The sequence below is a fragment of the Bos javanicus genome, chromosome 22 (assembly GCF_032452875.1).
Source record: "Bos javanicus breed banteng chromosome 22, ARS-OSU_banteng_1.0, whole genome shotgun sequence".
NCBI classification, from domain to species: domain Eukaryota; kingdom Metazoa; phylum Chordata; class Mammalia; order Artiodactyla; family Bovidae; genus Bos; species Bos javanicus.
The window spans coordinates 50,043,372-50,056,245 of record NC_083889.1 but is presented as its reverse complement, the minus strand read 5'-3'; the positions used below and the strand labels follow the sequence as shown (position 1 = coordinate 50,056,245).

The window sequence follows — 12,874 nt, the reverse complement described above, 5'->3', positions numbered from 1 at the left end:
TCTCAGCTTTCTGATTGTTTCTTTCTGGCTGATTATTTCAGTTTATAATTAGTGGGCACTTTTACAGGCCCATTGTCGGTTCTGCCCACCAGATGGCGCTCCAGGATGCCAGGACTAGGGGTATTTCATTCACTACTCCTCTCTGGTGGCTGGCTCAGAGGTAGTCTTCAATAAACGTAGGTTGAAACGGATGACTTTATTTACAGAAATGAGGGTCAACCTTAGGACAGTATGGACTAGTTTTCTGGTCTAGTCCTCATGCACCAGGCAGGGCTTAGCAGAAGAGAGTAGCCATAGCTGCGTGCCTTGTCCAACCGCCACCAGCCTCACTTCCAGCAGATGATGATGTTGGGGTCGTTTTCCAGCCGTTCATCCAGCTCTTGGTAGCTCATGCCTGTATGGTGTGGTGAGGTCAGGAGCCTTGAGGGGGTTGGCCACGCTGCCCTGACCCCACCTCAGCGGTCCTGCCTGCTTCTACCTGTCTTGCAACAGATCTCATCGTAGCTGTGGCAGCCTGTGTATAGCCTGGCAGGGTGGCTCCGCTCATCCCGAGACACCCGCACAGGATACTTCTGTAGTCGCCGGATGAGGTTCTTCATAAGCCCAAACTGGATCAGCTTCCTGGGATGAGTGTCAAGGAAGAAAGAGGTGATGCTCTGGGCGAGGCTTCCTTCTAGCCAGGCCAGTCTCCCCTCCGGTTTTGTTTCCATGACCAGACTGGTCTCCAAAACCCACCACCTCCAGGAAGCCTTCCTGGATTAGCAGTGCCATGTGATTCTGCTCACTAGGTGTCTCCTGCTTTCTCTCTGACCCAGAGTTCCAGAGAGACACAGAGAATGTACCTCCCCTCAGGCAAACCTCTCATGCTTCAAGGGGCCCCCCTCTGACCGTTCATCAACGTGCTGCAGCTGTTGGGGGTGGCGGCCAATGAGATCTCTCACAGTAGTTCCAGGGCTCAGGCTGCAGTACAACTGGAATACATCCCGGAGACTGGCCCTCTTGTGCCCTGCAGGCATCAAGGGTCAGCTCTCCAGGTGGCCCTGCCCTCCCGGAGATGGCCTCCCCCAGAGCCTGACAATACCTTCCTTGGTCACATAGGATAGACACGCCTCCTGCAGGGACTTGTCGTCCACCAGGTCCTGGACTTTAGGTGTCGGGCAGTACACATTGGAGTACTGGAGGGTAGTAGGCGGCACAGGGGCTTGAGTAAGGGGCTTGGAAGTCTGACACAGCCCCAGTTGGGCCCAGTCACATGATCCAGTCTCCACTTATTCAGACCCCAGACTCACCTACCTGGAGGATGGACACCAGTGTCACAACGCCATAGTACCTGGGGGAAACAGTAGTGCTCAGCTTCTGAGGGCCATGCCTTCCCAGCGCCTACACTCAGGGTCCCTGGGCTCCTCCTGACAGGTAAACCTGTCCCGGGTGTCACTGTTCCCCACTCACAGCAGGTTCTGGATGGCAATGCGCACCAAGTTGAGCTCCACGTCTGCCTCGGCTGAGATCTTCTGGACGTGGCGGAAACCGTCAATGTAGGGCAGGATCTGGGCAGGGAAGAACAGGTTCAGTAGAAGTGGGATGAGGCCAGGGCTGAGGCCAGCCACAGGTCATGATGGCCGGGGTGGTGAGCACACCTGCTGTGTGGTGAGGTCCCATTGTGAGTTGAAGAAATCCTCCTTGTCTTTGGTAAAGACAGGCACATCATACTCCTGGGCCACAGGAGGGTCAGGCCTCTGCTCAATCACCTTCAAGTGGATGGTGTTGGATTCATCTGCAGGGGATCCCACCCATATCCTCAGTGCCAACTCTTCCAAGAGGCCCTCAATTACCAGGCAGTCCTCCCAGCCACCCTTGAGGCAGACAGGTGGCTCCGGGTAGGATCAATCTCCTCCTTTTATGGAGCAAGAGACTGAGGTCCATTCAGGGGAAGAAACATGTTCAGGGAGCAGAGCCAGAGAACTCTACTGGCCTCCCCCTCCCCAACCCCATCATCCACTGGACCCTGGACATCGTCAGCCAAGCTCATGGCTATTTCCTAGCCGCCAATTTGTCTTGTCCTTGACTGGGCCCACCTTCCTCTACCACTTTCCCATCCCTCCTCGACCCCTCTGCTGTCCTTGTAGAGGCCAGGCCATACCGATGGGCAGAGTGCACCGGCCTGAGGCATTTAACTCCTCCAGCAGGATGGTCATGATGGGCACCAACTTCTGCTTGCTCTCCTCCGTGGACACGAAGCTGCTCTCTAGCTGGATGGGGCATGGACAGCATGGTTGGCACACCCCAGGACCCTTGGCTGGCACCCTCCCTCACAGGTTCCCAGGTCTGGAGGGCTTTGGAGACACGCGAACACCTTCCCTAATTCTGCCTGCCCATCCATGCAAGCCCATTGTGTGCAGACCTCCAGTGTGGTCAGGTAGCCAGCCAGCTTTTTGACGATGGGCTCAAGGGCACAGGTCTTGGCTTGGGCGTCACACACAAAGCCTAAGTTGAACAGCAGGGCATTGCGGCTATACTTCTTGTGCTCGATGCACACGGGGCAGCCTATCAGTTTCTTCTCCATGGCTGTGCTGGACGAGGGGAACAGGTAGGAACAAAATCAATCTCCTCCTGTCCCCAGGTCTGTCCACGCCTCCTTGGGAGCCCTGCCCACTCCCCAGCTAGGGGCTCACACAGTGATGAGCTTGTTCTGCAGCTCTGGCTTGGTGATGATGTACACCTGGACGGTGTCAAACAGCTCCCGGGAGATGAAGTCCTCAGGGACCTGTGGAAGGGAGTGACAAGAAACCCCTTAGAGGACCTAGTACAGAGACTAGGCAGAGTACACAGGGTGACCTTCAAGACCTAAGCTCTCTTCTCCAGGGTTTCTCCTCTCTCCCATCCACCCAGGCCTACTCCAACTTTGTTTCCACACACACATTATGTTTTCACCTACCTCCTGGCTTCTGCATATGCTGTTCCCTCCACCTGGCACACTCCTCCCACACCTAAATTTCTATGCATGCAGGGACACTAGTGGATCACCACTCACACCTCTCATAGGACCTGGCACCTCCCTTGGGCCCACACAGCCCCATTTTCCACAATCACTGCCTATGTGATGTTTGTTTGCTTTGCCACACCGGGAGCTCGGGACTGGGTTTGAATATACTTGTGGTTCACGATTCCCCACGAACGAGGGAGCGGCGTGCCTGCGTGCAACACGGGGCACGGGGTTCCATCGCTTCCAGCCAACTGACTGAACTCCCCGGAGCGTCCCTCTATCCCCCATTGTCCCGCGAGCCCGGATAGCACCTGATAGGTGATCTTGGGTCCCAGCGTAGGGTGAAACTCGCTGAAGAATATGCATTCGATGCGGCAGCTGCTGCCCATGGCGCTAGTGGGGCCGGGGTCTGTAGCTGGGGCCTCTATTCCTGGGAGCACCTGTCAGAAACAGACCAGAGGCTTGGGCCGCCAGGTCAGACACGCCTGCGCACTGGTAACACCCGCGAAGCCATCTGCTCAACAGCGCCTGCGCAGCGCAACTCAGCCGTGTGGCTGCGGAGAACAGTCCAGGAAGTCCCGGGTGGGTAGGCGTCGCACCCGGAAGTTAGGCGGCGGAGCGGCAGGGCGTGCGGCTAGCGCCCGAAGAATCCCACTTGTTCGGGACCGAACCACCTCCTCGGGTCGGCGCTGCGGGTGAGGCAGGCGAATCTCTGGCGTGTAGAAGCAGTAAGCCAGCTGCACGTGGGAAGGGTGTGCGCAAAGAGATTGAGGCTGTAATTTCGACGCAACCGGGAACTACAGTTCCCGTAGTGCTTCACGCCCCTCCAGCAGGCGCTCCCGTCCTGCGACGGCGTGATGCACTCTGGGATTTGTAGTCTATTACACGGCCTTGCGTAACTTACCTGGAAGGTGGACCAGTGATCTGTGCCAATTCAGATGCGGATACAGGCTGACAGGCCACCAGCCCGCGACTATTTCTGGGCCCTGCCTTAATGCTGTCCCTTCCTACCTTAACTCTTTGGAAGAGAGTGGCATTCCTGCTCCGCCACCCTTGCTCCAGTTAGAAGAGTGGACAGCAAGCACCAGAGGCCCTTGCTCACTCTGCTATGCTTTCAGACTATAGCCGGCCTGATTGATCATGGCCCTTTCTGTGGAGACCGAATCACACATATACCGAGCTCTGCGCACTGTCTCCGGGGCTGCTGCCCACCTTGTGGCCCTGGGCTTCACCATCTTTGTGGCTGTACTTGCCAGGCCTGGCTCCAGTAAGTACAATGCATAGCTACTGACTTTTGGGAACTGTCACTTTTCCTGGGGAGCAGGGGCAATAGGAAGCTTTGGGTCTGACTCTTGGGAAAGGCCTGGCTGGCTCAGGGACATGCCGTGCTGGAGGGATAAGCAGGGTGGAGTAGATGAGAGAGAGGGCTCTGCCAGCTTGGCCAGGCCCCACAGAGTACCTGGCTTCTCTTGTCTGGGTGCTGCACTTGGCTGTCTCTTGCAAAGTACAGGGGGAAAGGAGGGCTGAGAGAAGTGTTGAAGGGTGGCCTCTGATCCAGGGAGGATCCAGGAAGAGAGAATAGATATGGGGTCAGCTTGTTGTGGTAAGAGAGAGCTTGCATTTTGGCAGCAGCTCCTTGGGTGATGGGCTGCTCATTTTCCTCAGTTTGTGGGGATTGGTGTGGCTGGGTTCTTCTTGCTTGAGCCTCATGAGGCTTCCTCTTCTCATTCCAGGTCTCTTCTCCTGGCACCCTGTGCTTATGTCTTTGGCTGTAAGTAGTGAACCTGGCCAGCTCTTAGGGGTGGGAGGAAGTACAGCTCTGGGGGTGGTCTTCAGTTTAGTCACTCAGTCGTGTCTGACTCTTTGCGACTCCATGAATTGCAGCACACCAGGCCTCCCTGTCCATCACCAACTCCCGGAGTTCACCCAAACTCATGTGCATCGAGTTGGTGATACCATCCAGCCATCTCATCCTCTGTTGTCCCCTTCTCCTCCTGCCCCCAATCCCTCCCAGCATCAGTCTTTTCCAGTCAACTCTTTGCATGAGGTGGCCACAAGTACTGGAGTTTCAGCTTTAGCATCAATCCTTCCAATGAACACCCCAGACTGTAGTGGCCTCTAAATGTAAATGGACACTTAATATCTATTTGGAGGGGTGGGATGTGGGGTTGGAGAACTGTAGGCTCCAACTCCTGCCACAGTTTATATCTGAGACTTGAACTAGGGTAATCAAGATGCAGGGCAAATGGGTTTGTCTAAGTACAAAATGATGCTTTAGCCACCTCCAGGCCAGAAGGTTAATATGCATTTGGGTGTACCTGTGCCTCCTGTCACCTTAATTTACAGTGGTGCGCCTAATATTCCCTGAAACAGGGCACCCATGTGGACAACTCTTGCCAAGAAATTGTATCCAGGCCTGTCAGGGAAACAAAGCTTGTGAATCATTTATAACTGCCCCATCTCAAACCTTGTTTGCTGGGTAACACAGCAGATGACATTTCATAGTACCCAGGAAGAAGTGTGGAGAGGTACCTCTTGTGGTTACTCAGAACACATGTTCTGTCCCAGATAGTTTTCCACTCTTGCCCCAGCAAATACTCTAGTCAGTGGGGAAGAGAATAAAGGGCACTCTGCCCACACTAGCGGGCAGCTTAGGTTGTATCTAAAACTCTGCCCTTCTGCTTGGCAGCACTCCCATTTAGTGTCCTATCTTTGTCTTCACAGTTCTCTTTCCTGATGACCGAGGCATTGCTGGTGTTCTCTCCTGAGAGTTCGTTGCTGCGCTCCCTTTCACGGAAGGGCCGAGCGCGTTGCCACTGGGTTCTGCAGCTGCTGGCCTTGCTGTGTGCATTGCTGGGCCTGGGCCTTGTCATCCTCCACAAGGAACAGCTTGGCAAAGCCCACCTGGCCACTTGGCATGGGCGGGCAGGGCTGCTAGCTGTGCTGTGGGCAGGGCTGCAGTGCTCGGGTGGGGTGGGCCTGCTCTACCCCAAATTGCTGCCTCGATGGCCCCTGGCCAAGCTTAAGCTCTACCACGCCACTTCGGGGTTGGTGGGCTACCTTCTGGGGGGTGCCAGCCTCTTGTTGGGCATGTGCTCACTCTGGTTCACTGCCACAGTCACCGGTGGGTTCTGGTACCTGGCTGTGCTTTGCCCTGTCATTACCAGCTTGGTCATTATGAACCAGGTGAGCAACGCCTACCTGTACCGCAAGAGGATCCAGCCGTGAACTCTTCCCAGCCTTGGGAAAGCCTGGATTTGCCCCTCAGTGTGGAAGCCACGTTTGAGGCCTCCTGGACTCCCTCAGCTCGCTCATGGGATGCCTCAGGCCTTGGGGCAGCCAGAGTCCTGTGTGTGACACTGTTACTTGCTCCTCATGCTGCGGTGCCTCCCCTTTCCTTCCTTCTCTACCGTCCCAGAGGAGTTTATGGATCATGTGCCTGGATGAAGTTGGGGTTGCAAGACTATCCCCCACCCCCAGCAACTCAGCTTTTGCTGGTATGTCCAGAAATTACAGAAGAGAAGAAAGTACAATAAAGTGGAAAAAAAAGACTGAAGGGACTTCCCCGATGGTCCAGTCATTAAGACTCTGAGCTTCCAATGCAGGGGGTGCAGATTTGATCCCTGGTGGGGGAACTAAGCATATGCCACGAGGTGCAGTCAAAAAGAAAAAAAAAAAAGACTGAAAAGACTGGATGGGAGGAATAGCCCAGAGCTGGGGATAGTTCTTGCTAATACCATCAGCAGGAACAAATGGGCAGCTGGGCAAGATGGGGACCTGTCCGTGGCTGCTCACGGAGGGGCTGAAGCTCTCCTGCGACATCAGCCCCTGGGATCTGGCTGCTGAGTGCCCTACGCCCCCTGGGGCCCTAGCAGGTCCTAGGGCTGTAGCTGCAGCTGTGATTGGTGGGGCTGTGTCCTTTCAGTTTCCCCAGGTGCCCACTGTGTTGGGAGTTTCGACTGTGATGGTCCAATCTGGGCAGTGACAGGATGGGAGCTGGGGATGGGCTGCCTCCACAGGTGCCAAACACCGAGCACTCTTGTCTTCAAAGTGAACCATGGGTAAGAACAACTCCTTATGATGAGAGGCCCTTAGTTATCAGATCTTCAGGCAGGGCCTCCCTGACCAGGTAGTGCAGGGAGAGACAATAAGTAAGGGTCTGAGGTGACAGCTCTGGGAAGGCTGCTTGAGTGGACATGTGGTGGTGAGGCAGGGGAGAGTGTGACAGGGGGTGGGGAGAAATGAGGGCAATGGGGTTTTTATCCAGCGGGAATAGCCTTCATGACCGAGCCCTGGAACCTGAGGTCCCTGTCTAATCCGCAGCTGAGCATGGCGAGGGGGCTGCACAAGGTGGTCTAACGGAGCCCAGGAGCCATACCTCAAAGAACTGCTTTATTGATACTGCGAGGCAGGGCTTGGCTGCCCACTCAAGTGGTCCTGTAGAAAATACCTGGGAGCTGTGGCTGCTCTGGGCTGGAAGCAGCCATGGCCACAGCAGGGGGAATCAGAAATCTTGACATGAGCGCAGTCTTTCTGGGGGCAGGCAGGGATGTGCAGCAGCCCTGCGCTGGCTCCTGCACTGGCTGGACCCCCAGAATGTTTTTGGCAAATCCTTGCCTTGGCTCAGGGCTCTCAGCAACCAGTGTCAGGTGTGAGGGTTGGCCCAGGAGCCATGCACCAGTGTCCGTGCAGCCGCTTGCCTGAGGCTGCCTGCTGAGGTGCAGTCTTACCTCAGATGGCCTGGGCTGGCTATGCTTCAGAGGTCCCATGCCTGGCAGAGTGGTTGTCTGGAGCTGGAACCAGGTAGCAAGAGTCCTGGGTAGTGTTGGCGAGAAAGAGCAGAAGGCTGTGGCAACCCGCAGCAGGCCTTCTTCCCTCTCCTCAGAGCAGTCAGTGCCCTGGAGTAGCTGAGAGGGTGTCAAAGGGGGCTTGGGAGAGGACGTGCTATACTCAAGGTGGTCTAGAGTTACAGCGTCGGGGGAGCTGCCTCAAAGGTGATCAAGCTGGATTCTGGGACAGCCCCCTTCCCTGGGAGTGTGGGGGCCTTGTCTGACGGCATGGGGCTATCCACCTTGGCCCCAGCCTCCTCTTCATCGTCGTCCATGCTGGGCCAGACAGATTGGTCTTCCACTCGCTTCAACCGCTCGTTGAGGGCCTTCAGAGCCAGTTGCCTGGGGCCGGGGAAAGATGACAGGTCACTATGGGTCTGAACGTGGCTCATGCCCTGTATTCTTTCCCTCAGGAAACTGACTTGCCTTACTGCTCACATGCCTCTCAAAATCCTATGTGTTCTCCTTCCCCATTGTGGGGCCCAGGGCTCCCCAGGGATCCGATTAAGGCTGTCTCTGCCATCCGAATAAGGACCCCAAAGGCTGTAGAGCACTCCCTCCATAGTTTGGACACCTCCCGGCTGAGAATGCTGGGTGCCCACCGGGCTGCCCCCAGGCATGGTTCTGAGGATGGTGCCTAAGGCTAGACAGAACTGCGACCCAGGGCAGATGGTGGAAGGGCAAGTCCCTGGACGCATGAATTTCTGCTGGGCACCAGCATCACATTGAAGGCATAACTTCTCCCCATCTCCTTGTCAGGAGTGTTGTGAACCCCCTGGCAAGGGTTTGTGGGGAGGTTTGGAACTTAAGCCCTTGCTTTGGCTGTCAGCCTGGGAAAGCAGGGCCAACTTGGGTTAGCTCACCCCTCCTAACTGACTCTTAGCATTGGCCTTCCCAGAAGAACCCCCAACACTACCAAGACCTGGGTTAGAGCAGGAACACATAGTTTCCTAGCGGGAAGAGAGAAAGAAAAAACAGCCCATGTGGGTAGGGCACAGGCCAGGCCTGTTTCCACTGGGCAGACCCCTGGAGACCCCACCTTCAAGGGAAGTGGGGAAGTTCGCTAGAAGAAGGTATATACGAGGACCTGGGACCCTGCCCACCAGGAGGTAGGCTGCTCATGCTGCCAGCTAATATTCCTCATAGTGGTCACTGTGGACCCCTGATGCTTCCAACTCTGCCACCAGCATGGGAGACCTATATAGCCTTCCATGTTCCAGAAGAAAACCAAAATCTCCACCATGCCAGGGGACATGACAGGAGGAGCAACAAGAAGACAGGCATACAAAGCCCCAGCATACTTCCACCCTGTCCTTCAGCCTGGCATCATGGCAAGTTGGCACAGACAGGACAGTCCTTCCCTCTGCTACCCAAGCTCCCATTCTGGACACTGCCTTCCCAATTCTGTTGGAAACCTGCCGAGGTAGAGAGGTAGTGGCATGCCCATCACTCTGTCACAAGGGTCAAAGATGGGAAACCCTGCCTCCCACTATTACTGCCTCTTTGGGGCAGGGAGTGTGGCATGCAGCAAGAGATCAAACTGCTTGGTAGAGTGACCCCTATCCCCAAGCAAGGTAACAACCACAAGGCTATGCCAGGAACCCCCTTCCTGACACCACTACCCCAACATGCCTCCAACTGTCCAGTTTCTTGGGGCTGTGAAGGTTTTTCGAATGTCCAGCCAACCCTAACAATCCAAGATTTCTCACTAGAGGAGGGACCATCACTGTGGCCTGGGATCACCTGAACATCTCTAAGGACAGTTCAGTTTCCACTAGGCCCGGCCCTTCTGGCTGCATCTCCTCCACCAGTAAAGATTAATAAAGAACTCGGTCTCTAGGATTGGTTAGCCACGGAGACACAAAGTAAGGCCCACAGTCAAGCTCTGTGGCACGCCACGTGCACTAACACCTAGCACCTTGGACCACAGTACTCTGGCTTCTCTAGTTGGAAACTCCTTCAGGAGAGGCGTGTGTCCCTCACGCCAAAGCCCCAGTGGAGAGGAGGCACCGGAACAAGTCCAACTGAATTTGTAAAGTTGCCTGCTAAGAACTCATCTCATGGGTGCACAAAAGCAGAAGCCCTTGACAAATGCACAAAATTGGAACAGAACCTGCTCTAGATTTCACAATTCAAGTAATTGCATAAAAAAAACAAAAACCACTCAACAATAGTGTTGGAAACAGAGCTGTGACCACTCTGGTGAGTCCATAGACCTGGGAGAGAGAGAAAGAGATGGATTAAAAAAAGATCTGTCTTGCCCTGGCCAAGGTGCATTAAGTGAGTACTTCAGCTGAGACTCCTGATGGTGCAGATGGCTTGGTTTACAGATAATGAAAAGGCTGTCTCCATTCCCTGGTGTGGTCAGCAGGCTCCCTTGGTGGGTCACGTGGCTGTCCCATGGGTTTGGTGACACACGCCTGCCAGAGTCGGTGTATGTGGGCCAGTGGTCGTCTAAGTCGTTATACCCCAGGTTTCCCTGTTAATAAATAAGCTGCAGAGAAGCACGGCATCTGAATTTAAGGCCCAGGAAGAGGGTGGAGTCCAGCACTTGGAAACTGGGGTGGCCCCAACCACCTCATAAGGATCCCAGGTCTCCTTCCCTGTCCATCTCTCACAGGGGAAAAAGGACCAGCGGGTTGCTTCTGGCTCCCATGGGACCAGTGTCTAGCATGCCAAGATTCTGAGACGAGGCCAGGGTTATGTGTACCTGGCTCTCCACTAGCCCTCACACAGTTCAAAAGGAAGCAGGGCGTTTCTTGAAACTTAAGCACCCTGGGTGAGAAAGACAACTTTTACTCCCTAATTTTGGAAAGCACTGTATGTAGCCCAGATACCGAAGTGTTGAGATCAAGGCCACAAACTGGATTTTCTCTGAGTCTGCCCCCAACATCTTACTGTAAACCTACATACAGCTGCCAGCCTACATACAGCAAGCAAGCACCTCAAAAGATGGAATGTGACCTGATCTGTAAGATTCTCCTAGCTCAACAAGGTTTTGGAAGATTCCACAGTACCTTCTCCGCTCTGCGTCCTGAGGGTCTGTGCCTGGGAGGCTGATGGTAATGGAGGATGGGGCGCCCACGTCATAGCGCTTCACCGTCTTCTGGCATATCTTTACTTTCACCAGGAGGCCATGCACCAGGTTTGCCAGCAGGCCCACCACAGGCTGCAGGATCTCGGGGAAGAAGGTGGCGAAAGCAAAGTGGTCGGCCATGTCCCCTCGGCCTCGGCTATGGCGCTGGTAGAAACGAAGATACACCCAACTGGAGATCAGCCCAAAGCCATAGGAGGCCAGTGCCGGGCTCTGGAGCAGTGTGGCCAGCCGCAGCAGCAGCAGCAGCCCCAACAGCAGCATGGGCACCACACTGACACGCACCTGGGGCACTCGCAGGACCACACAGTCCCCCATGGTTTGCTTGAGTGCCACCAGGACACCACCTAGGAAGCCGAGGGCGCCGTGGATGCGGACAGTGAAAAGGTAGACCAAGTTGAAGGAAGCCATGTAGGTGAGGAGGTAGGCGAAGGCCCCCAGCAGCCCCACAGACACGTTCACCACTGAGAAGAAGATGAGCAGCTCCAAGGCCCCCCAGAGGGGCTCCAGCAAACGTCCAGCTACCACTACCGTGGCCAGGCTGATGGCCACATCCCACACATGCTGTTCCATCAACCCATGGGTAGCCAGGGTCCAGATCCAGAAGTTGGGCGGAAAGAGGTAGCCTGGGGTGACCGCCAGGCAGCCCGTGTCCACGGCGAAGGACAGCAGATACAGAAATAGTACCGCCGCGCACAGAGCCTTCACCACCACGCTGGCGCTGGACAGAATGGCCCCCAAGTGTTGGCGGGCGCCCGGTAGGGCGCGCTGCATCTTCCTGGCGGGCGTTGGCCTGAAGGAAGGGTTTAGTGGGCTAGGGGCCTCCCCGGGGCCTCTTCCCAGTCCGGCCCCGACGGGAGGCCCGGGCCCGACCTAGTCACTGGCCTATGGCCCCGGTGAAGGCTTCTACTTCCGGTCGGGTCGACTCCGGTCCCAAAGGGCAGAGCCGGGCCTGGTCGGTCGCGGGGCCGGGGCCTAGGCCCCTCGACGGGGATCTGAGGAAAGGCCCTGAGCAGCTTAGACACCACCGCCTGCCCGCCCGCCCTGTGTGGCCACAGCGCCGACCGGGCTGGCGGTGATCTCAGGGCTCGATCTCCTCCATCCACTCTGGGGCCTCTTACGGTCCGCGCGGCACGGAGACTAGTTCTGGGCCGGAGTCAAGTCTGGTCAGCTCCGCCTCGGCCTCGGTCTCGGTTTCGACAGTACCTCCTCCCTTCTCAGGCGCCGACAAACAGGGCGCTGCGCCTGCGCGCCCCGGGCGGCGGCAGGAAGCCCTCTGAGCGTCGGCCTTGCGGCTCCGCGGCATGCTGGGACATGAAGTCCTCGGCCACACTGGGACCTGCGGAGATCTGGGCTCTGGGTAGAACTAGTCCCAGGAGGCTGTGCGCCGGGAGAGGTGGGTGTGCTTGGGAGTTGTAGTGCTCAGGACCGTTTCCGCCGGTTCTCCAGACGTGGGGGGAGGGCGAACGACCTCTGGAGAGCGGCGAGAACCGGCGGCTGCACAGCTGCAGGCCACGCACTTTCTGAATTTCCCGGGAGGCGTGACTCCATGTCTGCCGGTACATCTGAGTGGGTGTGTCCTTGTAGGCAGGTGTGCGAGTAAGAATGTTCGATGGTCCAGCGGTCGCGAACTCCTGGAACTTCCATGGTCTGGTGTATGCCTGAGCCAGGTTGGAATTCTTGCTCTGTCATTTGACGGATGTGTGGCATTGGTCAAATTCCCGAACTTTATTGAAACTCAGTTTCATGGACCGTTGAATGGAGATGATGACGGGAACTACCGTGAGGATCCAAGGGGACTGGGGTGTAAAATGCAGTCCACCCTGGGTGCTCAGCGAGTGTGTTGCCCAGGCTGCCCTTGTGTGCAAGTGAGGTGGAGCCCATACTTGAACTCCGGTCTCCAGCCCCAAAAGGGGTGAGGCCAGACCTATCTCAAAGACTCTTCCTCACCCAGTCAATGGATGATCC

At 56.1% G+C, this 12,874-nt stretch overlaps 3 protein-coding genes across 4 annotated transcripts; 1 reads left to right on the top strand and 2 right to left on the bottom strand.

Annotated features, from left to right (window-relative positions):
* Positions 1–177: 177 nt before the first annotated feature.
* Positions 178–3,522, bottom strand: NPRL2 (NPR2 like, GATOR1 complex subunit). The gene is made up of 11 exons (XM_061396853.1): positions 3,295–3,522; positions 2,673–2,764; positions 2,402–2,570; positions 2,141–2,249; positions 1,638–1,774; positions 1,450–1,547; positions 1,294–1,330; positions 1,082–1,175; positions 889–1,006; positions 479–621; positions 178–394 (listed from the first exon to the last, which is right to left on the bottom strand). Exons 1-11 carry the CDS (start codon positions 3,370–3,372, stop codon positions 327–329), a joined length of 1,143 nt encoding a protein of 380 aa, XP_061252837.1. The 5' UTR covers positions 3,373–3,522; the 3' UTR covers positions 178–326.
* A 36-nt stretch (positions 3,523–3,558) lies between these two features.
* Positions 3,559–6,539, top strand: LOC133235385 (transmembrane reductase CYB561D2). Of its 2 annotated transcripts, none has more exons than XM_061396857.1 (4): positions 3,559–3,678; positions 4,102–4,250; positions 4,717–4,754; positions 5,708–6,539. In XM_061396857.1, exons 2-4 carry the CDS (start codon positions 4,124–4,126, stop codon positions 6,209–6,211), a joined length of 669 nt encoding a protein of 222 aa, XP_061252841.1. In that variant the 5' UTR covers positions 3,559–3,678; positions 4,102–4,123; the 3' UTR covers positions 6,212–6,539. The 2 variants fall into 2 exon arrangements, with proteins under 2 accessions (XP_061252841.1, XP_061252842.1); XM_061396858.1 differs by having other exon boundaries at positions 3,571–3,711.
* An 823-nt stretch (positions 6,540–7,362) lies between these two features.
* Positions 7,363–12,158, bottom strand: TMEM115 (transmembrane protein 115). Its single transcript, XM_061396854.1, has 2 exons — positions 10,830–12,158; positions 7,363–8,154 (listed from the first exon to the last, which is right to left on the bottom strand). Exons 1-2 carry the CDS (start codon positions 11,678–11,680, stop codon positions 7,950–7,952), a joined length of 1,056 nt encoding a protein of 351 aa, XP_061252838.1. The 5' UTR covers positions 11,681–12,158; the 3' UTR covers positions 7,363–7,949.
* Positions 12,159–12,874: the final 716 nt, after the last annotated feature.

Coding starts and splice junctions, on each gene's coding strand:
- LOC133235385 (XM_061396857.1), top strand. CDS start 4,124: ATGGCCCTTTCTGTGGAGACCGAATCACACATATACCGAGCTCTGCGC. Junction 4,251..4,716: donor ACTTGCCAGGCCTGGCTCCA/GTAAGTACAATG, acceptor TTCTCATTCCAG/GTCTCTTCTCCTGGCACCCT. Junction 4,755..5,707: donor CTGTGCTTATGTCTTTGGCT/GTAAGTAGTGAA, acceptor TTGTCTTCACAG/TTCTCTTTCCTGATGACCGA.
- TMEM115 (XM_061396854.1), bottom strand. CDS start 11,680: ATGCAGCGCGCCCTACCGGGCGCCCGCCAACACTTGGGGGCCATTCTG. Junction 8,155..10,829: donor CAGGACGCAGAGCGGAGAAG/GTACTGTGGAAT, acceptor CCCCGGCCCCAG/GCAACTGGCTCTGAAGGCCC.
- NPRL2 (XM_061396853.1), bottom strand. CDS start 3,372: ATGGGCAGCAGCTGCCGCATCGAATGCATATTCTTCAGCGAGTTTCAC. Junction 2,250..2,401: donor GCTACCTGACCACACTGGAG/GTCTGCACACAA, acceptor TGCCCCATCCAG/CTAGAGAGCAGCTTCGTGTC. Junction 1,548..1,637: donor GGGACCTCACCACACAGCAG/GTGTGCTCACCA, acceptor TTCCCTGCCCAG/ATCCTGCCCTACATTGACGG.